Source organism: Pelophylax lessonae, assembly GCF_965119305.1.
Source record: "Pelophylax lessonae genome assembly, chromosome: 3".
NCBI classification, from domain to species: Eukaryota; Metazoa; Chordata; class Amphibia; order Anura; family Ranidae; genus Pelophylax; species Pelophylax lessonae.
Genome location: NC_138770.1, coordinates 314,463,308 through 314,489,188, shown reverse-complemented (window position 1 = coordinate 314,489,188; position 25,881 = coordinate 314,463,308). Strand labels below are relative to the sequence as shown.

The following is a 25,881-nucleotide window of genomic DNA, read 5'->3' as shown; positions in this document are numbered from 1 at the left end:
TAACCCGAGTTATAACCCTTCGCCACTTTGTCCAAAACTAAAAAAAAAAAAAAAAAAGTTTTAACTAGATATACACTTAAAATTGTCTTCATTTCTCTTAACCTCCCTGGTGGTATGATTGTTTCCGATTTAAGGTGCTGAAAGCGGTATCATTATTTTGCTAGTAATTCTTAAGAACGAGCAGCCCAACCAACTATTTACATATTTTTTTTTTTACTGTGCGTTCTTCTTTATAGCATCTCGGGTATGAGTATAAGTGTGTGTGTGTGTATATATATGTATATATATATATATATATATGTATATGTGTGTGTGTGTGTGTGTGTGTGTGTATGTATGTATGTGTGTGTGTGTGTGTGTATATATATATATATATATATATATATATATATATATATATATATACTGTTGGTGTGTGTGTGCGCGAGCGGCACGTCACAGGAGACTGAAGACGGGGCACAGAGCATTGGCCGCTGCACACTGCCGGGATACATCGCTGGATATCGGGTACAAGGTGAGTACCCTCTCTTACAGGATCCATCAATCTCCCTAGCGGTACCCCGAGTGTGGCTCGAGGTTACCACTAATGGCTCTGAAATTTCACCCCGAGTGTGGCTCGAGGTTACCACTAATGGCTCTGAAATTTCACCCCGAGCCACACTCGGGAATACCGCTAAGGAGGTTAATAGGGATGCAATCTATTGTCAAAACTTGTTCAGCATTACCTCACATTAGCTTCTTTTATCCAGGACTCTGGATAATTGAGCTTGCTGTCCTCGCTCACCTGTCTCTTAAGACAGCCATGAAAGTTGAGCTTTCTGATCATCTTGTATTATTGTATTACATACTCCAAAAATATATATTTCAGGTATTAAAAATATCAATTCCACCTTATATGTAGAAAATAACATTGCAACATTAACAGCTTCATGTTTAGCCATTAATAAAAAAAATGTGTGTGTATGTATGTGTATGTATATACAGTGTATATGTGTGTGTGTGTGTGTGTGTGTGTGTATATATATATATATATATATAAAATGTGGCCTCCCGTACTTGCTGCTTGTACGCTCCCTCTAGAGCATCGGTGCGCACAGTGATTGCTGTCTCCTTTGGACACAGCTGATCAGGGTACAGGGCCAAGGAAATTTGGCCCTGTACCATGTGATTGCGGTGACTGATCACACTTCACCAAAGCAATGCAGTGCTTCTATGTTGACATTGTACTGCCGTGGCTAGTGATCTTATACAGTGGCTTGCTGCTCTGATATTACTGTATGTCAGTGCAGCCAGCCATAGATCACTAACCACAGCAGTACAATGTCACCAGACCAGTGCAACCAGTCGCAGTGTCTTTGATCACCATCATGCCAGTCCAAATGTTACCATAATAGTGCAGCCAGTCAGTGTCTTCAGTCACCACAGCACCAGTAACAGTGTCGCTCAGAAATTATCACGTTTATGATTGCCATCAGACCATTGCAGCCATCAATAGTGTTCCTGAGCGATGCCACACCTGTGACCATGTCACCAGAGCCAGTTTAGCTAGCAACAGTGTTCCTGATCACTGCCACACCAGTGCAGTGTTGCCTCTGCCTGCCACCTGTACTGACCCTGGCCTGTTAACAATTTTTCTGCTAGTTTGTCTCAACCCCCTAACTGCCACTTTTGTGAGACACTTTTAGTATGTTAAAGGAAGTTGAAAAATAACAGAATGGCCGAATCAACAGGTGAAAAAAAAGGTAAACGAAAAACTAAAAAATAAAAACGTAACTAAAGCAGCTTACCACATTTATGCCTCGTTCACACCATGGTGCAGATAGGTCACTTTCTCTTTCATTCAGTGACGGACACAGCTCTTCATCTTCATGACCGTAGGATAATGCTGCCCTCTACAGGAGTAGGACACTAGACAGAGAACAGTTTGAGCACCCCTATGGGGCAGTCCCTGGGGGTATACTCCCACTTCCTGCTATAGGTATTCATTTTTTTCTGCCTAGTTAGGAGTAAGGACCTAGTTCCTTGCTGGGATCTCTGGTCCTTGCTATATTTTTCTTTTTGAATGGAATTTTTTTCCTTTCATTACTTTGTTCCTGTAAGAATCTACTGCCGGACTGGGCGACGAACTGAATAATCTAGATCCTTAGGGTCCCTCTAGTCCGACCAGTGAGCGCGTGCAGACCGCAGCTCTGCGCTAGGGCGGCTGCGACATAGCCCCACTGGACGGGGGCTGGCCTGCGAGTTAAACGTCTCGCGAGTGTGCATTACGAACTGGCTTCGGCCCGAGTCACAGCATTCCTCCTGGCCGACAACACCCACGTTACGATGGAGCGGTGTCCTGTCCGGAGCGGTGCCCACCCTGTTCCTGGTGTGGCAAATGGCTGTCCCCCCTCTACCCCTGGCGGGATTTTGTGGTGTATGTGATGAACCTCTCCCTGGGATGGTCGGACCCCCTGGTTCCCTTCCTTCCCAATCGTGTCTCCCCTCCACCCAGCTCGGTGGTCTATGTTGCCTGTGTCCCCCATCTGCTCATCCACCCCCCCTCTGAGGTGAATTGGAGTGCAGCACTGGAGGGGTGGCGCCCAAAACGATTGCTTCTTGAGGAGGACGGGTCTGGTGGGGACGCCTGTCTGGGCCCCCCTCCCTGTTGGGACCATTTTTACAGCCTTGGGACCCCCGGGAGCAGACATTTTCTTGTAGCCTGGTTAGTGGCCATATTTGTGTAGCCTCGGCGGCCATTTTCCTATAGTTTCTCATTAAAAAAAAAAAAAAAAAGAGCCTTGGCCATGTTTTTGGAGCTCAGATGGGAGGTGATTCGGGGGTGGGAAGTCCTCGGCCTCTAGTGCTAATAGCAGACATGCCTTTTACTGATTGCCGTTCGCTCTGCAGGAGCTTACTGTGAGCTAACCGGTGGTGGTGAGTGCCTGGGGCTCCCTCTCGCTGCTGTTCAGCGGTAGTGCTGTGCTGGGCCTTGTTGTGCAGACAGCGCGGTGGGGTGTCCCTTACAAGTGTGTTTTTACACTTGTGGTGCAGATTTCCCTCTCCATACATGAAGTCACTGAAACATGTTTCACCACCTGATCCACTCTGAGGATGCAGGGCCTGAAGTCCTTGGTGTCCAAAGTGGATTTGGTCTGGGGAAAACGGGCTAGCAAAAAGCACCCCCCACCTTCACCTGCTTCCTCTGTCTCTTCAGATACAGGGTCTGAATTGACCACCGTGGATGCCAGTTACCCTTCGGGGTCTGCGTCCACGCACCCCGCGTGCTCAGATAGTGAGAATCATTGATTCCTCTGTTCCTCTAGCCGCACAATGAAAAGCCACTAGTAGATACACTGATTGTATCAGTGCGGGAAACCTTACTTTTGGAAGATGCGACTAATGCAGCATCAGAGGCGCTGGTCACCTCTTGACACCCATAAGTCCTCCAAAGCGGCAAGGGTGTTCCACTTTCCCGCCGCCTTTTATGATATTATCTCAAAACAGTGGGGGTCCCCAAAACGTACCTTTGCAATCCCTGAGCGTTTTGCAATGCGGAACCCTTATGAGGAGTCCCTCCTTAAAAAATAGATGGTACCTCTTGTAGTGAACCTCTGGTTTGCAGGTAGAATAAGGCCACGGTTATACCAGTAGAAGAGTCTCCGGTCTTCTCTGATCTGGCTGAAAGGAGGTCGGGAGGCCTTGACCCGCCATATGTTCACTGTGGCTGGGTCGGCACTTAGGCCAGTGTTTACCATCACCCTGGTATCACAAACTATGACTGAATGGGAAAAGTTTTACTCCGCAACCTGGAGGAGAAACCGCTCCCCCTTGAGTTTGTGGAGCTGGCGGATCAATAGGTCCAAGGACTACAGTTCTTCTGTGACTCCTGTTTGGATGCTGCTTTCTTGCTTTCTAGATTGTCTCTCGGCGGTGGTCCCGCAGTACATTATCTGGCTGAAATGCTGGTTCACAGACCAAGCTTCTAAGAAGGCCTTGTCCGATCTTCCATTTGTGGGAGATCGCCTGTTCGGAGCTTCCTTGGATGACATCATCAAAGGTCTCATGGGGAAAAAGGACTCTTCTTCCTCAGGTGTCGAAGGGTAAGGAGTTCTGTTAAAAGACAGGGACCCTCCTTTTCTGCACACAAGTGGCCTTTTCATTTCTCAGGACAAGGGGTCAAAACCCTTCAGGGCCTCCAATGGGGGTCCCAAGAAGTCTTGGTCGGGCAAACTAAGAGTGGGGTCTGCCCAGGCCTGCGGCAAAAACTCCTCAGCATGAAGGGGCGCCCTCACTCGTATCAGGGGTTGGGGGACGTCTTCGATGTTTTCCGGACCCGTGGACCTTCCTTATTCTGGGCATCCATGGATTGCTAGGACGCTTACCTTCACATCCCCATTTGTATCACCCATCAACGCTTCCTCCGCTTTACCGTGGGCAAGGAGCATTATCAATTTGTGCCGTTACCCTTTGGCCTTGCCTCCCGTTTCTCGGGTCTTAACAAGTGTTGGCCCCGGTTCTAACATTATTGTGTCAGTGGGGGATCGCAATACTGGGGTACTTGTACGATCTGCTTTTGCGAGCATAGTCTTCGACTGCCCTGTTGGCCAACTTGGAGATCACTATGCAAACGCTGAGGGAGTTTGGTTGGATTCTGAATCTTCAGAAGTCTGATCTGGTTCCGTATATGAGCCTGGAATATTTGGGACTGACAAAACTTCAGAAGTTGCAGGAGGCAATTCGGCTTCTGCTGTCCAGCAGACGGTCATCTCTTCGGACTTACATGGGGGTGCTGGGCTGTGCTTGGATGGTGTCTACCTTTTTAACGCAGTTTCGTTTGCATGATTCCACACAAGATCTCCGCAAAAGGAGATTCTGGTGAAGTGGAACAAGGATCCTCAGTCTCTGGACAATCTGATCTTGAGCCAGAGAACAAGGGGGTCCCTGGTTTGGTGGCTTTACTCTCCGGCACTTCTTCAAGGACAATATTTTCTTCCCCTGTACTGGACAGTTGTCACCACGAATGCCAGCCTATGGGGGTGGGGAGGCGTCCTCGGCATGGATTGTGCTCAAGGGGGCTGGACTCTGGAGGAGTCTAGGCTACCGACCAATGTACTGGAGCTTCAAGCGATCAGGATTTGCCTGAATCATTAGACAGTTAATCTCCAGGGATGTCCAGTACGAATTTATTAAGACAATGCCACTGCTATGACCTATGTCAATCAAAAAGGAGACCCGAGACGTGTTCTGGCGGCTCGGAAAGTAGCCGGCATTTTAAGGTGGGCAGAACGGTTCATTCCAGCTCTCTGCTGTACACATTATTTCAAGGGTGGAAAATTGGCAGACGGACTATCTCAAATCGACAGACGTTGAACCAGGGAGAATGGTTACTTCATCCGGAGGTGTTCAGTCAGTTGTCTCCAATGGGGGACTCCAAGGTGGACCTGTTGGCTTTTCGCCTCAACGGGAAAGTTCAGAGGTTTGTAGTACGGTTTCGGGACCCTCTAGCCAACACCACAGACGTCCTATTGTCTCCCTGGAGTCATTATCGTCTGATATACTCCTTTCCTCCTCTCAAGCTTCTGCTGCGACTCCTGTGCAGGATCGAAGGAAGAAGGGATTCCAGTCATTCTAGTGGCTCTGGACTGGCCTCACCGGTCTTAGTACGCCAATCTGGTACGGCGTGTCACCAATATTCCTTGGGGACTCCCTCTCTGGGAAGATCTGCTGTCTCAAGGACTGATCTTCCATTCTGCTTTATGGTCGCTGGCTTGACAGCCTGGCTGTTCAAAGCCAGGTGCTGAAGGATAGAGGGTTGTCTGAATCAGTGATTCCTACGCTTTTAAAAGCTAGAAATTCTACTTCCAGGAAGATTTATCATCGTACTTGGAAGACGGATGTTGCGTGGTGTGAGTCTTTTTTGGTGACTCGGATCTTGGCTTTCCTCCAGCGAGGGGTCGAGCAATGTTTGGCCTTAAGTACCATCAAGAGCCAGGTCTCAGCCTTGATGATTTTCTTTCAACGTCTGTTGGCCTCACACTCCTTGGTGCCTACTTTTCTCCAGGGAGTGGGGCACTTGACTCCCCTGGTAAGGGACCTCAGTTTGGTATTGTCAGTTCTTCAGAAACCTCCCTTTGAAAATATTCGGGAGATTCCCCTGCTTACATTGTCTCAGAAGGTGGCCTTTTTGGTGGCTATTCTGCGCAAAGGGTGTCTGAGCTGGCGGCGCTGTCTGCCGTTCACCCTATCTAGTTGTTCACAGGTATAAGGTGGTTCTTTGACCATGTCCATCATTCCTTCCAAAGGTCTTTTTATCTGAATGAAGACCTTGTGTTGCCTTCCCTGTGTTCTAAGCATCCTAAGGAAGTTGCTTTGCATTCCCTGGATGTGGTTTTGGCAATCAGGGTTTACCTGGCAGCTACACAGTGGTTTTGAAAGTCAGACTCACTGTTTGCCCTCACTAATGAACTACGAAAGGGGCTGGCTGCTTCTGCTTTTACCATTTCCAGGTGGATCAGGCTTATTCTATTAAGGGTCAGGTTCCTCCTTTCCCTGTCAGGGCACATTCTACTCGGGCACTTAGTGCCTTCTGGGTCTTCCATCATTAGTTGTCAGTGGTGCAAGTTTGCAAAGCGCGGCCACTTGGTCGTCTGTACACACATTCACAAAGTTTTATAAAGTGGATATGTTGGCTTCTAGGGATGCTTCTTTTGGCCGCAAAGTTTTGCAGGCTGCTTTTCAGAGGATTTGTCTTCTTTAAGTGTGTGTGTGTGTGTGTGTGTGTGTGTGTGTTTGTTTTTTTTTTTGTTTTTTTTCTTTTTTTCAGGTGAGCTCCAGTTGTTCTCAGTTGAGCTCTGTTACCTGGTTGGCTATGTTTAGCCTTTGGGAAGTTTGTTTTCTGCTGTTCCCCCCCTCATGTTTGACACTGCTTTGGGACCTTCCCAAGGTCATGAAGCTGAATAACTTATCCTTCAATGAACGAAAGGGAAAATAGGATTTTTGACTTATCATAAAATCCATTTCTCTGATGATCATTCACGGACACAGCACCCGCCCCTCTTTCGGGTTTAGTTTTTTTTCTTCTGACACTGCTTGTTACAAAACTGAATAACTATACCAGGAAGTAGGAGTATACCCCACAGGGAGTGTGCCCCATAGGCGTGCGCAAACTGTTCTCTGCCTAGTGTCCTACTCCTGTAGGGGGCAGCATAACCCTACAGTCATGAAGATGAAGAGCTCTGTCCGTCAATGAACATCAGAGAAATGGATTTTACGGTAAGTCAAAAATCCTATTTTTTCTGCACTCGTTCTGCAAGGGCACAAAAAAAATGGTTTCTATGTGCCCTGTACACACCTCCAATGTTCATTTTTTTCTGCACAGAAATCTGCAACACGTATGCAGTTTTCTGCACAGGAAAAAAAACAGACATGACATGAACATTGGTGTAAATAGAGCACATAACTGCCATGCATGAAAACTGATGTCAACGTGTATGTAAACTGATGTGAAATCTGCATGGTTTTCCCATCAGTTTTTATGCAGGTATGGCGTGAGTATTGGTAAACTGCAATATAAAATTTGTCTTGGAGATTATTACATCTTTAACTTTCACAATAATTGCGTATATATAGTTGTTTAAAGGTTTAAAAGTAATATGAGGAAGTATTACTTTACTGAGAGAGTAGTGGATGCATGGAATAACCTTCCTGCAGAAGTGGTAGCTGCAAATACAGTGAAGGAGTTTAAGCATGCATGGGATAGGCATAAGGCTATCCTTCATACAAGATAGGGCCAGGGACTATTCATAGGATTCAGATATATTGGGCAGACTAGATGGGCCAAATGGTTCTTATCTGCCGACACATTCTATGTTTCTATGTTTCTATGTATATAACCAGGTTAAAGCCTGTATGAAAAGGCATTGCTCACATTTGCTTAGGTTAGTGTTCTAAAAACAGCTATGTATATATCTCTAGCAGTAATTTAAATTGAAATCTGTACTGCACTGTAAAGCCTATTTAATGTAACTTACAGGTATAAATCGTACAGAATTCTGTTCCTTTACTTGCTAAAATAAAAATACTACTGATGTTTTCCTTATGCTTTTTATATATTTCTGTGGGTTCAGACTAATGCTTTATATATTCTGTAGGTTCTGGCTAATGTTTTATATATTCCTGTAGGTTCAGGCTACTATGGACATGGATCAACTTGAAGAGTTGCCAGACTTAAAGAGGACCCATCCGTGAGTATCTAGCATTGTACAGCTTCTTTAGCACTTCCCTAAACCACACAGGAGGCTCAGTGGAGCTGCAGTAAACCTGTTTTTTGAGGTTTTGATAGAACTTCTTTTCCAGCCTGTACATACGATGTTCATTGCAGAAGAAAAGTTGGTGCATATTCCTTAGAAGATGTTTTAATTTGCTTGTTTGTCTAATAATGCACAGTGCCCTTCTACACAAGCAGACAAATGTGTTGCCACTAGTGTTGTATTGTACAGACATTGATTAGCTCTGTGTCAAATGCAAATCAGCTCAAATAGGGCTCCAACACTTCTCAAACTTTTTGATACTTAACCACTTGCCTACAGTGCACTTTCACCCCCTCTTCCTGCCCAGGCCAATTTTCAGGTTTCAGCACTGTCACACTTTGAATGACAATTGCGTAATCATGCTACAATGGACCCATATGAAATTTTTACCATTTTTTTCACACAAATAGAGCTTTCTTTTGGTGGTATTTAATCACCGCTGGGTTTTTTATTTCTTGCAAAAAAGAAAAAAGACAGAAAATTTTGAAAAAAAAAAAAAAGTTTCTTATTTTCTGTGAGTAAATTTTGAAAATAAATAATTTGTTCTCCTTTGCTGATGAGGCGGCACTGATAGGCTGCACTGATGGGCACTGATGAGGTGGCACTGATGAGAAGGTACGAATATGCTGCACTGACGGGTGGAACTGATGGGCACTGACAGGCGGAACTAATGGGCACTGACGGGCAGCACCAGCAGTGCCCATAGTGCTGCCAGTCAGTGCCTAGATGAGCAGGAACTGACTGGCAGCATTGTGGGCAGTAATTGGCACTTTATTTACATTTTGTGTAATCAGGGCACTGATGATTACTTGTACTCGTCTCCCCTATGAGTTGGAGCCGCTGATCGGCTCTCCTCGCCTCACCTTCTGACGAATAATTGGACACAGCCGATCACATGGGTAAAGAGTCATGTCATCGACTCTTTACCGATTTCGGGGGCGCGCAAGAGAGGCTGTTCTGGTGCGCCGTCATATGATGACGTCCCAGAACAATAGCTGCACCGCTCTGCTGTCATTTGACGGCGGGTGGGTAGCAAGTGGTTAAGGAATTATTCAAAGAAATGTGTGCAATTTGTAATTTAACGTTTTTTTCTACTTTTGACAAGTTTTAAGTTTTAAATAACCATTGCTAGGCCTTGTTCACATGGGCTTTCCTAAGTTTACACCTGTATTAGGGCCACATTTTTCTGGCACGAGGATGCATTGGTGTTCCATGCATTTGTGTGCAGACAGTCTGATACTTGTCAATTGGCACTCAACAGCTGCCCAGACACAGCCGCTGCACCCCAGTTTGGCATCCAGTTTGTCACCAAATCATAATGTTTGCATTCAGGGACATGCACCCACACCCAAAGTTGTGAGCTGCTACTGCATCCCAATTGACGTGAATGTGATTGCCTGCATGCTAATGCACAGAACACCTGTGCGTCCCATGTGGGCAAACACGGCCTTCACACGGATGTACGCTCATGTGTACAAGGCCTTTTAAAAAGTACAAATTTTATCCTGGTATTATGATTTTTGGTGTCAAACAAAACCAATTTCTAGTACAAATCATCACAAAGTTGTTTACAGCGGAAATGAATGTCCAAAGGACAGAGCTTTATAGAGATTACAAGAACTTGAGATGAGGGGAAGTATTTGAGGATACTGTAGAGCGATTCATTCATGCCTTTTGTCATGTCTCTGGGAAGGTATAGGTCCTTAGGTTGACTTGGGTATTATCATTCCCCTCTTTATGATGGGATCTCTGTCCTAGTTTCACTTTTATCTCCTTTGAACAATTTTTCAGTAAGACCTGTGAGTTGTTCAGGTGCATACTGGCAAATCTGAGATAATCATTTATGTTCTTACCAGTGTGTTTCACCCTACTGTTGTTAAAACTGAACTCTGCGAAGCCTGAAAATTCTTCTTTGCTGTGGGGCTGTGCCTGCACTGCAACGGTTTGTCTGTATTTAAGGGACTTGGTAAAGCACTTCAATCCTCCGCTTCTGCTGGCTTCTCTGCATGTCTAAACCAGTCCTCTCAGCTTCTTCTCCCCTATGCTCTGGCGTTCTATGGTGCTCAAGACCAATGAGGAACTATAGCCATGCATTGGACGTGACACTGAGAAACAGTCCTCCACTGGAGCATGGGTGAGTGCTGTCTTACAGAGGAGCAGAGGATTGGGTTACTAAAACTTTTCTGTCTCCTAGACATAAATGAGCATTTAAGCATTGCATTGCAGGTAAAACCCCACTACAAGAGAGGGTTTTTAGGTTTCCTGGGGTTAGGCTATAAATGAGCCCCTTTTTGTCTTTCTGACTTTTGAGTTGTGAGCAAGTTGCAGTTTTTGGAGGGCCCATTTATGTATACTATTGTAGCCAGGTTTTTGTTCTTTTGTGTTCAGTGTCTTTTTATTTTGTACAATGTTTTGTATGAGTATTCACCATTCACCTGCTACTTCTCGAACCTTAACCACTTCCGGACTCCCTGCCGCATATTTACCGCGAGATGTTAGGGGGGCGCATGCTATGTCCAATCACAACGGGAGCCAATCAGAGGGTCAGGTGCCCAGGATGGCTGCCGGGACCCACCGATCATTCTGTGGCATGACAGAACCGAGGTCTGCCTATTGAAACAAGGCAGACTGCTTTTCTGTCCCAGAGGAAGAGGGATATCTTGTGTTTCAGCTAAGCTGAAACACGGATCTCTTTTTCTATAGTACATCCACTCCCCCTACAGTGAGAAAGCACTCCCTAGGATCACATTTAACCCCTTGATCGCCCCTGGTGTTAACCCCTACCTTGCCAGTGTAATTTATACAGTAACTGTATTTTTTTTAAGCACTGATCACTGTATTGGTGTCACTGGTTCCCAAAAAGTGTCACTTAGTGTCACATTTGTCTGCTGAAAGCGGAGTTCCATCTAAAAGTGGAACTTCCGCTTCAGGTAGTTCTAACCCCCTGACATGCCACATTTGGTGTGTCATTTTTTGGGGGGGGCGGGGGAGCGGGTACCTAGTTTTGACATGTACCTGCTCCTACTTCCGCTCGGAGCGCCGCGGCGCCCTGAGCGGAAGTTCTCCTCTCCCCCTGAGCGGAAGTTCTCCTCTCCCCCTCCCTCCCTGCAATCTTCTGGGACATGTCAGAGGTCCCAGAAGATTGCCAGCCAATCACGACGCGTAGCGCAACTCGCGCATGCGCAGTGCGTACCCGGCTGTGAATCCGCAAACTGTCACAGCCGGGTGCCCACACCAATGATGCAGGCGCGGCAGAGCAGAGAGGGAGAAGACCGAGACTTCGGGCGGCCGCATCGCTGGACCGCTGGACAGGTGTGTTTAGGCTGGAACTCCGCTTGAAGTGCGCAGTCCCGCCAACAATCACTGATCGCCACCATTTCTAGTAAAAACAATTAAAAAAAAAAAAATAAGTCCATAAATGTATCTCTTAGTTGGGGAAAAAGGGGTTTCCGCTGAAGTTTTTATCACTAATCGTTGTTTCCACAACAGCCCAAAATTTTCAAAATCCAATTGTCCTAGGGACAGAAAGTGAGGTGAAACCTTCCGAACAGGGGTACAGACAGCAAAACAAACATTACAGGGGTGGTAACCCTTCCCTATGCTATCCAAAAAAACTTAAAAATTATTCTTTTGGCTGGAGCTAAACTTAAAAAATGTACCTGTTCTGACAAATTAGACTTAAGAACACATCTACAGTCCCTATCTTTTTTGTAACGCGGAGAATGCCTGTACACTTATTAGGATTTTTTTTTTTACAAAAATATGTAGCAGAATATATATTGTAATAAAAACGCATTCAGCGCTACAATCAACAAAATGGGGTAAAAGCTGCTGAACACGAGTACAGGTCAAATCTATCAAATCCCAGTAAAGCATGAAATACAAAGGGGGTTCAGCGCTACAATATAAAATGGTATTTTGAGTGTATATTATTATAATACCATTTTATATTGTAGCGCTGCACCCCCTTTGTATTTCATGCAGAATATATATTGACCTAAATTGATGGGAAAAAATTATATCCCCCCCCCCCCCCCCCCTCTCCTCGGTCATTGGCGGACACAGTTCTCTGATCCATATCAGTAGGGTTATACTGCCCTCCTACAGGAGTAGGACACTAGGCAGAAAAAAGTTCTGGCTGCGCCTATGGGCAGTCCCGGAGGGTACACCCTCTCTTCCTGCATAGGATGTCAGTTTTAATCTGCCTAGTCAGGAGTAAAGACCTAGTTCCTTGCTGGGATCGTTGGTCCTGGCATAAAAGTATTTTTTTTATGTCGATTTTTTTTTTTTTTTTTATAGCTAGCCTTTTTTTCGCTGGAATTTTTTCATGTGAGGTCTTCAAGCAACTATGCTTGGCTGGGCGACGGGCTGGATATCTAGATCCAGTGGTCACCCCACTCTGGCCAGCAAGCTCGTGCTGGGTCGGTCGCGACATAGTCCCACTGGACGGGGACTGGCCCTGTGAGTTAAACATCTCGCCAGGTCGCACACGCAGTGGAGAGGGTGTAGGCCTATGTCCCAGCGTTCCTATTTTGCTGACAGCCCCCACACTGCGGTGGAGAGGGGGTCCTGTCAGGAGATGGCACCTGCCTGTGTTCCTGGTATGGTGAGTAAACATTCCCCCCCCCCCCCCCCTCCCTGTCGGATTTTGGGGTGGACGCGGGCCCCTCCCTGGGATGGTCGGACCCTCACACTCCTGGGTTTTCCTCTGTCCTGTAGTACAGGATTCGGAGCCTGACTTTACCGCCGCAGACGGGGGCCTCCCTGCCAGATCTGCTAACCTCGCGCTTGGTCTCCTCGGATAAGGAGGATGACCTTTCTACCTCCCCTGCCGCGCATGATACAGGTGACGGTGGATGCACTGGTTGTTTCGGTGCGTGACACCCTGCAATTTGGAGGACGCAGCGGCGGCTGCACCTGGGACGCAGGTTTCATCTGGCACACATGCCATCCGGAGCAGCCTAATTTGCATGCATGCTCATAAAGAATGTGACCATCTGAGACGTTCCCCTGGGGTGTTTAAGCAGCTGCTAGACGTTACTCTTTTGAGGAGTCTCTGGTAACCTCTTACAGACTTAGTCTCTAGGCTGAATAGGACTGCCGTTGTTCCGGTGGAGGTATCCCCGTTCTTTAAGGACCTAGGGGATAGGATGAAGCGGGCTGTGGCCCCCGATCTGTACTCCCTGGCAGGGTCTGCATTGGGAACAGTGTTTGTGATGCCCTTGCCACGAAGACTCTGCCTGACGGGCAGAGTTCCAATGCTGTGACTTGGTGATGAGTGAGTCCCTTCTGCCCTGGGGGAGCTGTTGGCCCAACTGGGGTGAGGGCTGAAATTTGTTGCGATGCCGCGCTGGGCACAGCTCCTTTATTGAGTCACATGTCGGTTTCGGCGGTGGTTATCCGGCGTATCCTTGGCCGGAGTGTTGGTCTGCGGATCAAACTTCTAAGAAGGATCCATTAAGTCCTTCTTAGAAGTTTGATCCGCAGACCAACACTCCGGCCAAGGATGTGACCTCCCTTTTCAGGGGGATCGCCTGTTTGGCACTGCCCTGGGTGAAATTATATAAGGGGAAGAGTGCTTTCCTCCTCAGGCTAACAAGAGTAAGGGCCTTTCATCGTGGACGGGGTCCCTCCTTTTCAGGTCACAAACAGTTTCTTCGTCTCTCGGAGAGAGTCGATGTGGGCGAAGTCCTTCAAGACTTCCTCGGGTGGTTCCAAACGACCCTGGTCTGGCAAACAAGAGATCGTTTTTTTCCAGACCTGCGGACAAGGCCTATTCGGCCTGAAGGTCCGTTCTCACCCATATTTGGAGTGGGGGGACGTCTTTGCCGGTTCTCGGACCTGCTGCTGGCCCGGATCCCAGGCAGCTGGGTTCAAGAGGTCATGCGGTCCGGTTGCAAGATCGGGTTTCGATTCGTTTTTCTGGTAAGGTTTTCCCTTCCAATGTAAGGCTGTCCCTGGATCGCTTGCAGGCACTCTATGGAGAGCAGTTCAGGCTCTGGTTCAACAAGGCTGGACCTACTGGCCCTTAGATGGTTCCTTGCGGATCAAAATTTCAAGATGGTATCGGTTCGTACGATGGTGGCTTCCCTACATCAGGGGGATTCCTGGCCTCCATAGACATCTAAGATGCCTACCTTCACATTCCGTTTTGTGCAGGACACCAACGGTTCTCCGTTTTTGCCATGGAAATGGATCTCTATTGGTCGCTTCTTCTCCTCGGGTCTTCACAAAGGCATTGGCTCCGTTCCTGGCGCTATTGCGGCAGCGGGGTGTATCGGTCCTGGGTTCCTGGCCGATCTGCTTCTCGGTGTGGAGTCCCCCTACGGTGCCGACGACAAATTTTGGAAGTCACCATGAAAATTTTGGAGGAGTTCGGGTGAGTTCTGGACCTTCAGAAGTCATCCCTGGTCCCTTCCATGAGACTGGACTATCTGGGCCTGACATTGGACTCATCCTCAGTTAGGGTGTTTCTCCCTCCGGGGAAAAAAAAAACTTGGAACCTCATCTGCAACTGTTACTGTCCAGCACATGGTCATCCCTTCGGACCTGCATGCAAGTTCTGGGACTGATGGTGTCGTCTTTCGAGATGGTCCCTTTCACTCAATCCCTCTCGAGGATCCCCCAGAAGGCAATCCTTCTCAAATGGGACTAGAATCCAAACTCTCTGGACATTCGGATCCGGCTGAGCCAGGTGACCTGATCTGGTGGCTTCGGTCCCCGATGCCAAGCAGGAAATCCTTTCTCCCCTGATACTGGACAATTGTCACCACGGATGCAAGCCTGTCCGGATGGGGAGGAGTCCTCGGCAGGTTCTCTGCTCAGAGAGTATAGTCCCTGGAGGAATCCAGGTTACCGATCAATGTCCTGAAACTTAGATCCGGCTTTGCCTAGTTCACTGGACCCGGCACCTGCAGCTGTCCAGTGCGCATTCATTCGGACTGTACCCCAACCGTTGTTTGTCATTCACCAGGGGGCACCAAGGTGTCCTTGCGGTCTTGGAAGTGATAGGCGTTCTTTGTTTGGCAGAGCGCCTTGTTCCAGCTCTCTCCGCTGTTCCCTTTCCAGGTGTGAAAAATTGGCAAGCGGATTGCCTCAGTCGACAAGCTCTGGATTGCATTGGGAATGGTCCCTTTTTATCCGGAGGTGTTGCAGCAGTTGTACTTTTGTTGGGGCACTACAGTCGTGGATCTGTTGGCGTCGCATCTGCAGGATAGTGCAGAGGTTTGTGGCCCGCTCCCGAGACCCTCTAGCAGATGCACTGGTGGCACCATGGGTTCTGTCCTAGGCAAGAACATATACTTAGTTCAACATGAACGATATTGAGAAGTTTAGTATGGTCACCTGCGCAAGAATGACACACGCATAATCGTATGAGAGCGATCACGGTCTGCCTTTCCTCCTCTCAAGTTGCTGCCAAGACTTATTCGCAGGATCGAGGTGGAAGGGATTCCGGTCATTCTCGTGGCTCAGGACTGGCCTCGCTGAGTTTGGTGCGCCGACTTGGTCAGGCTAGTCGCAGACGCTCCTTGGAGACTTCCTCTCAGGGAGGATTTATTGTCTCCAGAACCAATCTTCCATTCTGCTTTTTCGGTTGCTGGCTTTGTTGGCTTGGCTGTTGAAAGTCAGGTGCTGAACGGCAGGGGATTGTCTGCTTCAGTGATTTCCACTCTGCTTAAAGCGTGGGAAGCAAATTCACGGATGATTTTTCATCATACGAGAAAGACGTATATTGCGTTGTGTGCTTCTCTTTGGGCTCCCCCTCGCTCTTAGCCCGGATCTTGGCTTTCCTTCAACGAGGAGTTGATCAAAAGTTGGCCTTGAGTACTATCAAGGGTCAGGTTTCGGCTTTGGCAATTTTCTTCCAAAGGCCGTTGGCCGCCCATTCCCTGGTGCGTAATTTCTTTCAGGGGGTGCGACACTTGGTATTTCCAGTGCAATCTCCGTCATCAACTGGGGATCTTGATTTGGTGCAGTCGGTTCTTCATGAACCTCCCTTTGCAAGTATTCAGGGGTATCCCCTTCCTACCTTATTACAGAAGGTGGCCTTCTTGGTTGCTGTCACTCTACACACAGAGTGTCGGCACTGGCAACATTGTCCTATCGTTCTCCCTATGTGATGGTTTATGGAGACGAATGTTACTTCGTCCGGATCCGTCCTTCCCTCCGAAGGTGGTTTCTAGCGTTCACTTGAACGAGAACATTGTATTACCATCTTTGTGTCCTTAGCCCAAACATCCTAAGGAATGTGCATTGCATACTCTGGATATAGTTAGGGCATTCAAGGTGTACTTGTCGACTACCGAGTCTTTTCGTGAGTCAGGTTCGCTCTCTGTACTCACGGATGGCCCTAGAACAGGGCTACCTGTGTCTGATGCAACTATTTCCAGTTGGATCAGACAGACGGTGGTGCCGGCTTATTCAATTAAGGGTCAGGTCCTACCTTTCCCTAGTTCGGTGCATTGTACTCGGGCGCCTATTGCTTCCTGGGCTTTTCGCCATACAGGCATCTGTGCTTCAGGTTGCAAGACGGCTACCTGGTCGTCTGTTCACACCTTTTACCAAATTTTAGAAGGTGGATGTGCTGGCATCTACAGATGCCTCTTTTGGCCGCAAAGTTTTTCTGGCTGCTGTCTGGAGGGCTTTTTGGCCTGCCTTGAGGGTGTTTACTGTTTGTTTTCAGGTGGGCCTCATCTTTTGTTCTGATGAGTTCTATTTTACCTGGCTGGCTATGTTTAGCCTTGGGGACTTGTTCTTTTCTGCTGTTCCCACCCCTCATTTTATGGCACTGCTTTAGGATGTCCCTACTGATATGGATGAGAGGACAGCGTCCGTCAATAAACGATAGTGAAAACTGGATTTTTGACTTACCATAAAATCCTTTTCTCTTCATTGACGGACGCAGTACCCGCCCCTCTATTTTCAGTTGGGTTGGTATTACTTTTCTGACACTGCTTTGATACAAAACTGACATCCTATGCAGGCATAGCCAGAACTTTTTTTCTGCCTAGTGTCCTACTCCTGTAGGGGGCAGTATAACCCTACTGATATGGATTAGAGGACTGCGTCCATCAATGAACTTAAGAGAAGGATTTTACAGTAAGTCAAAAATCCAATTTTTTTTTTTCAAAATTGTTTGGATTTTTTTTTTGTTTATAGCGCAAAATATAAAAACCACAGAGGTGATCAAATACCACCAAAAGAAAGCTCTATTTATGGGGAAAAAGTAAATCAATTTTTTTTTGGTACAGCGTCACACGACTGCGCAATTGTAAGTTAAAGAAACGCAGTGCTATATCGCAACAAATGGCCTGGTCATTAGGAGGGTAAAACCTCCCAGAGCTGAAGTGGTTAATAGTGGTATATGCTGGGAATAAAATGTTTGTTATTGTTGTTTGAACTTACTGATCTGACTAAAATAGTCCATAATGATTTAGATGGAAAACGGTTATTTTCAAATTATTTACAAATAAAAAAAAAAATGAAATTCTTGATTTAAATGGTTATTCATCCGGGTTGATTTACCACTTCTCTGGAGCACTTTGTCTTTTTTTCACAGATGTTAAAATGAGCATTTGTGGCTATAAAATGACACAACCGTATATATTTTCTGGTTTTTCTGAGCAACTTTTTATATAGTAAGATATTTGCTCAACTGATACCAAATCTATATTTTCAGGTAAAAGTGCCCTTAAATAAAAGTGCACACAAACCATTAAATCCTCAACTTTAATTGTGCAAAATAGGATGCACTGGGGTCAAATAAATACCGAATGTCAAGCCTTAAAACTGTGCGCTCTGTGAAATAGTGAAAAGTTACGGTACTGAAAGTTATCAATAGGTGAAGCTTTAAGTGACCGCTTTAGGTTTATGTAGCTTTATTAGTTTAGGTTTAACTGTAAAGGAGGGACCTAGATTTATTGCTTAGGCTAGCGTTTACAGAGATGCATTAAGTGGGCGCAATCGTTTACATACATGTGTATAAATTATCTGTGTTTGCATTATGCGTGTGTGCAAGAAGACAGGAGATATATATATATATATATATATATATATATATATATATTATATAATTAATATAATTTCTCTTTCGTTCATTGACGGACACAGCTCCAGATCTTCTTGACCCTTGGGTTTATGCTGCCCCCTACAGGAGTAGGACACTAGGCCGAAAAAAGTTTGCCTACGCCTATAGGGCAGTCCCAGGGGGGGTATACTCCCACTTCCTGCTATAGGTCTTCAATTTTTTTCTGCCTAGTCAGGAGTAAGAACCCAGTTTCTTGCTGGGATCTCTGATCCTAGCATTTTTTCCCTTTTTTAAACATAATTTTTTCCTTTTTATTATTTTTTGTTCCTGTGTGAACTATAATCAACTGCCAGACTGGGGAACGGACTGGATATCCTAGATCCTTACAGGTTTCTCTGTCTGACTAGCGAGCATGACCTGACCTTAGCTCCGCGCTAGGTTGGCCGCGACAGCCCCACTGGACAGCGGCTGGCTGGCCGGTTTTACACCTCGCGAGGACGCACAGCCCTGGTCACGATCTGAGTCGCAGCATGCCTCTGGCAAGATGGTGCGGTGGTTGACCTGGAGCGGTGCCCGCCCAGTCCCAAGGTGTGTTGAGTAGTGTCCCCCCTCCCTTCTGGTGGTTTTTCAAGGTGGACGTGGGCCCCTCCCTGGGTTGGTCAGACCATCGAGTGCCCTTCTCTCATGTCGCTCCCCCTCACTATCAAGGTCCCTCTGTGGACCACCCCCTATTCACCCGTACCTAGCTATGCCCCCCCCCCCCCTCCTGGGGTGACCATGCCCGCTTTTCTGTTTGAGGGGTATCGAGGGGGGTGGGATGGTCCTAGTGGGGGTCCCTGGCAGGGTCCCCCCTTACTGTCCAAGTGTGCCTGTGGATCATCTCGGGAGCCGCGTGTGGCTGCCGTTTTGCCATGGATGACTGCTGTATAATCGGCAGCCATGTTTGTGTAGTCCAGCGGCCATTTTCTTGTAGTTTCCCATTGCTATCACACAGCGACCATGTTTTTGTAAGCCTATGGAGCGGTGAATCGGCGTTGGGCCTTTAGTGGCAGTTCCTGAACTTCCTCTTTCTCTTTGATCGCCACATGGTGTGTAGCCTAGTTCTCTGGCTCTGCATCTGAGAAGGGGTGGTGAGTCCCTGTGGGTGCTAAACAGCACCCTCTTTCTGCTATAGCGGTAATTGGTGTGCTGGGACTTGTGGTGCTGCTGGTGCAGCGGTGGGGGGGGGGGGAATTTTAACAGCAATTTTTACACTTCTTGCTGGAGGTCCCCAGGTTAACCCATGGAGTCCCTGGAGCACGTCACCACCTGATCCCCCCCCTCTCAGAGGCTGCGGGGACCCAGTCCGCCTTGTCTGCTAGGCCGGTGGTCCTGCAGTCACTGGTGTCCAAAGTAGATCTGGCCCGCAAAAATAGGACGAGCAAAAACCATCCTTCACCTGCATCCTCCGTCTCCTCAGATTCTGAGATTGATTTGGCCGCCGCAAGTGCGAGTCACCCTACTGGGTCTGTGTCCACGCTCCCTGAGTGCTCTGATAGTGAGGCCGAATCCTCTTCCACTACAGCCCCGCATAAAAAAGCGCTAGTGGATGCGCTGATTGCATCAGTTTGAAAAACTTTGAAATTGGAGGACGCAGCTACTGCTGCGTCGACTGCGCAGGTGCAATTTGTTACCCGCATAGCCTCCAAAGTGGCAAAGGTGTTTCCCTTTTACACCTATTTCGACCACATTGTCACGAGTCAGTGGGGTTCCCTCAAATGCACTGTTGAGGTCCCTAAGCGCTTCGCTAGAAGGTATCCTTATGAAGAGTCCCTGTTAAAAAAAAAAAAAAAAAAAACTGACAGTACCATCTGTGGTGGACAGGTTTGCAGGTTGAACAAAGCCACCCTTCTCCCGGTGGAGCCTTTTGACAAGAGAGCTGAATCTCTGGTCCAATACCTTTTTACCATGGCCAGTTCCATTCTGCGGCTGATTTTTGCCATAACCTTGACCTCCTTCTGCGAGCAGAGTCAGTGTGTGAGGCGAGGAGAGCCGATCAACGGCTCCTTCTCATAGGGGAGACAAATACACGTAATCGGGCACTGATCATCAGTGCCCTGATTACACAAAATGTAAATAAACTGCCAATTACTGCAGTGCCCACTGATTACCTCAGTGCCCACAGTCAGTGCCCATCAGTGCGGCATATTAGTACCTCCTAAACAGTGCCACCTTATCAGTGCCCATAAGTGCCACCTCCATCAGTGCCCATCAGTGCAGCCTATCAGTGCCGCCTCATCAGCGCACATCAGTGAAGGAGAAAATTTTATTTTTTTTTTTCAAAATTTTCTGTCTTTTTCATTTTTTTTTTTTTTTTTTATTTAAGAAATAAAAAACCCAGAGGTGATTAAATACCACCAAAAGAAAGCTCTATTTGCGTGAATAAAATGATAAAAATTTCATATGGGTACAGTGTAACATGACCGCGCAATTGTCATTCAAAATGTGACAGCGCTGAAAGCTGAAAATTGGCCTGGGCAGGAAGGGGGTGAAAGTGCACTGTAGGCAAGTGGTTAACTTTGCCTTCACACGGAGTCTAGAAAGCGACTCCTGCAAGTACAGTAAAGCTGCCTAGATCACTTTTATACAAATGCTGAGCTTGCTGGGCAACACATACAGTATGAAGCTAACTGCTGTTACTGTCTAAATTAACGAAGCACAACCTCAACTCTGCCTATAAAAGGCTTTCTATCACATATCCTGGTCAAATCTCTGACCTTAATTAGTTGATTACTGTAGCATGATTTGAAACTTGCTGTTCACCCGGAATCCCCAATTAGTCTGATGCGGCTACAGAAATTTTGCACAAAGAAAATTACAGATCCAGATTTCTATTACTGTAGAGAGATGCCTAAGAAGATTTTTTTCTTTTCTTTTAGAAGTGCAGGTGGTTCTACCAAGTGTTGTGAGGGGGTGAATACTTGTGAAACTTAAAAATATTTGCCACCTTTGTTTTTATTTTTGGGTCAAAATATAGATATTCCACCATTAAAATGCAAAGCGCGTTATGTGATATTAAGGCTGGCCATACATTATACAATTTTCTTAAATTTTCCTTTAGATTTACTAAAACAATATAATATGAAGTCAAACCTATACACTTTTAATCTGTATGCACTCAGGCAGGCCCTTGCACTACTACATAGTTAAAGGTAATCTAAAGAAAATGTAATAATTAAATTGTATAGTGTATGGCCAGCCTAAGGCTCCATGCACATTAGCGTTTTTTAAGCTTCTAGAAGCTATTGGCGTTTTTTGCTCCTGCTCCTAGAAGCTAAATAGTGTTATCCTCTGTGTCCATGCACACTACTTTAGGCTATTCGCTTGTTTTGAGCTTCAGCGTCTTGGAGCAGAAAAAAAAATTGTTTTTGGGAGCGTTTTTCGTGGCCGAAAATAAACAATACACGTTCATAAATGCTATAACCCTCCTTGCAGCTTTTTTTCAGCAGCTTATTTTTCTTCATATACTGTAAAAGTGCTAATTTAAATGCTCCTAAAAGTTACTAAAATGCTACTAGAAGCTGACACAAAAACGCTATTACCAGCTTTTTTTTAATCCAGGGTTTTTTTTCTAGTGTTTTTTGAGCTAATGAAAACGCTAGTGTGCATGGAGACTTACTGGTAAAATCCATTTTAATTCCAGATTTTTACACAACATGGAAAGGTTCAAAGGGCAATAACTTATGTATGCCAATTGGTAGATGGTAGGGAGGGAGAATTGTTTTGAAGTTACTACAGTTGTTTTGTGTCAGTGAGCATTGGTATTTAATGTATGCTATATTTTGTTTCCCTTTTGTACATGCTCAGAAACCAGCAAGAACATATTATAGTAAATTCTATTTTTCTTCTAGTTGGAGGACCTCTATGAACAGCAGTGGTATTCTGACGGTATCAATCGATAATCCTACTGCAGCTTTGATACCTAGGTTTGTGGTTTTAAATTTAAAGAATATAAATCATCTATGTGTGGTTTTTTTTGTTTTTTTTTTTTTGTGTGTGCATCTTGTGGACTTAACCAAGTTTTATTTTTATTCTTTAGTACAAGGTTGCCTCGGCCTCCACTGCCTTTTTTATTGAAAAAGGAGGGTTCAGAACCCAAGATCCCCAAAGGAGTCCCTTTAGACTTTGATATAAACAGCGTTGTAAAACAGGTATGCCATTACATGATTGCAGACTCTTACCTTCTGTGTTACCTTAAAGTATAAAAAAAAAATTCTTACTGTATGTGTGTTGTTTTCTAGACTGGAATCACATTAAATGAACGTTTCAAGATTCTAAAAGAACAAAGACTGTCTCAGGCTATGAGCAAAGGCAGCAGATTTGTGACTGTAGGATGAGGCCTGTTTTGTGCCCAAGGATTGTTGTGTTTTACGTTCCTGTTTTTGTTTTTTCACTTGGCTTTAACAGCAGAGACGAAGACTTGTGTCTCCTACACTGAGGATGCGGCTCCTCCGTTCCTTATTTTTTGAGATAATCAAAGTGGGAAAACTTTTGTATTGTTTTTACTGTAAAATACACAAAGGAACATTTGACCATAGAAAAGTGAAGCGTGACTTGGAATTGTTTGCTCAGGTTCTCTTCTAAGGTTTTTCTGAGGAACCAAGATGAGTACAGAGTACATAGTCACTACTTTTGTTTCGAAGGACATAAATATTTCCATACCAAGATGTAGAATTGTTTTTTTTTTTTTTCCTTTTATTGTTATTGTACAGTTTTAATGTACAGTTTTATTTATGCTTTATACCGGTGCCCCACCTAACTGATGATAATTGATGGCTAAAATGGCTCCTAAAAGAAGGCAAGACATTGTTCAACATAAATATGGTTTCATCCGCATGAAGAGCTTCAGTAGAAGTCATGATACTGTATTTCTATTCCTCATGAAAACAGATGTCCACTGAGTGCTTCCTTTTGGCACTCTTTCAGCTGCATTTGTTGGGTCCAGTTTAACTGTATTTGACATCCTATTGCCAACCCTATTTGAAGAATAAAAGTATTTGCGGTGTTCCTGTTCAGAGCCAAAGCACAGCTCTGCTTTTAGTTAACCTTTTGGAGTGTTAAGAATACCGCAAATCAGAAGTATATCGCAAAATACAGAGTAGCATTTGTTAAATTCTGGAAGATTTGTTAACAAAAGTGTCTGTCATTGGGGTGTTTATTTTCTTTTTTTTTTTTCCTGCCTGAGCTGAGTTCTAGGCTTGCAGCACCCCTATGGAAGATGCAGCACCCCCATGGAAGATACTTTCCATAACCTTTGTTAAAAATGTTGAATGACCCTTTTGCTATGATTGTTCAATTCAGTTGAGGAAAAAATGTTGTATACCTTATCTTTCATTTCTTTTACAAAATAAAAGGTTATGCACAACTGATTATTTGCATTTCAAATCAGTTAAGTTTTAGAGCTACTATATTTATACTGAGGTATTGATTTAAAATTCACAGGGCTCTGGTCAGTAAAACTTTCTTTCAGCAGAGGTCGGGATTTCATGTTTGTGCTATGACTCAGATCTTTACATTATAGCCCCACCCCTTTCACATCACCCCTTTGCGTATCAAATCCCCCTTCACATCGCAGTCCTCCCATTTACATCTCAGTGTACCCCTTTAACGTCCTCTTCCTATTTACATAGCAGCCCCCACTTTACAGCCCTCCCTTTACATTACAGGACCCCTTTAAATTACAGTGTCCCACTTTACATCAAACCCCCACTTTACCTCGCTGTCCCCCTGTTTACAACACAGCTCACCCCTTTAAAGTCTTCCTGTTTACATAGCAACCTCTCCCTTACATCTCAGTGTCCCTCTTTACATCAGAGCCCTTTTTCAGTATAGCCCTCCCATTACATCTCTGTCCTCATCCTTTACAGAGCACCTTTTGCAGTGTAGGTCCCCTTTTCAATCATAGGCCTCCTTTTGCATTGCAGCCCCTCTCTCTACAACCCACACCCCCTATTGACATTGCAATCCACATTTAAATGACAGCTGCCATTGCATCACAATCCCCCCATTTACATCACAGCTTACCCCTTAATATCAGTCTTCCTGTTTACATAGCACCCCCCCCCCCCCCCCACACACACACACACCTTTTACATCACAGTGCCCCTCTTTACTTTACTGCTCCCTTTGAAAATACAGCCCTCTATTTACATTGCAGTCTCCCCCTTTACAACACATCACCCTTCCTTACATCAGTGTCTTTTACATCACAACCCCCGTACACTGCAGCATCCCTCTTTACATCAAAGCCCCCTTTATAATACAGCTCCCTTTTACATTGCAGTCCTCCCCTTTAACCACTTCTGGACCGGAAGGTTTTACCCCCTTAATGACCAGGCCATTTTTTACAATTTGGCACTCCAAGCCTTTAACTGGTAATTGCACAATAATGGAATGCTGTACCCAAACAAAATGTGCCCCCCCCCCCCCCCCCCCACAAATAGAGCTTTCCTTTGGGGGCATTTGATCACCTCTGCGGTTTTTTTTTTTTTCAAACGAAAAAAGACCGAAAATTTTGAGAAATAAAAGACATTTTCTACTTTTTCTTATCACAAATATCCAATAAACTCATTTTTTGTCATAAATTTAGGCCAAAATGTATTTAGCTTCATGTCTTTGATAAAAAAAAATCTCAATCATATATTTATTGGTTTGTGCAAAAGTTATAGCATCTACAAACTATGGTGTATATACTGGAATTTACATAGCTTTTACTTTGACTGCCTATTACATTTCTTGAAGTGCTAAAATGGCAGGGCAGTTCAAAACCCCCCAAATTACCCCTTTTAGGAAAGTAGAATCCCCAAGGAATTTCTTGAGAGGCATGTTGAGCCCATTTAATATTTTTTTTTTTTTTGTCACAGGTGTTAAAAAAATGACCAAAACAAAATATATATTTTTTTCACACAAAATTGTCATTAAAATTATATATTTCTCACGCATGGCATTGGTATATGTGGAATTTCACCCCAAAATACATTCTGCTGCTTCTCGTGAGTATGGGGATACCTCATGTGTGAGACTTTTTGGCAGTCTAGCCATGTACAGGACCCCGAAAACCAATCACTGCCTTCAGGCTTTCTAAAGGCATAAATTGTTGATTTCACTCCTCACTACCCTTCACAGTTTCAGAGGCCATAAAATGCCAAGATAGCACGTCCCCTTTTCGGAAAGTAGACACCCTAACCTATTTGCTGGGAGGGATGTTGAGTCCATGGAATATTTTATATTTTGCAACAAGTTTTAATGATAATTTTTCTTTTTTTTTTTTTATGTTAAAGTTGTTACTTAAATGATAAATTGCTCAAACATGCCATGGGTATATGTGAAATGACACCCCAAAATACATTCTGCTGCATATTTTACAGAGTTACCACGTGTGAGACTTTTTGGCAGTCTAGCTGCATACAGGAACCCCGAAAACCAATCACGGTCTTCAGGATTTCTAAGGGCGCAAATTAATTTCACTACTCGCTACCTATCAGAGTTTTGGAGGCCATGAATTGCCAAGACAGCACAAACCAA

General features: G+C 45.3%; 1 protein-coding gene across 1 annotated transcript in view; it reads left to right on the top strand.

The window, feature by feature from the left end:
- The window catches only part of FYTTD1 (forty-two-three domain containing 1), a 72,807-nt gene extending 49,382 nt beyond the window's left edge, over nt 1-23,425 (top strand). The window contains exons 6-9 of the mRNA XM_082252508.1: nt 8,164-8,225; nt 22,209-22,283; nt 22,397-22,508; nt 22,599-23,425. Coding sequence (XP_082108634.1) covers nt 8,164-8,225; nt 22,209-22,283; nt 22,397-22,508; nt 22,599-22,694 — 345 coding nt within the window. The 3' untranslated portion in view covers nt 22,695-23,425. The remainder of the gene's footprint in view (nt 1-8,163; nt 8,226-22,208; nt 22,284-22,396; nt 22,509-22,598) is intronic.
- The last annotated feature ends 2,456 nt before the right edge of the window (nt 23,426-25,881 follow it).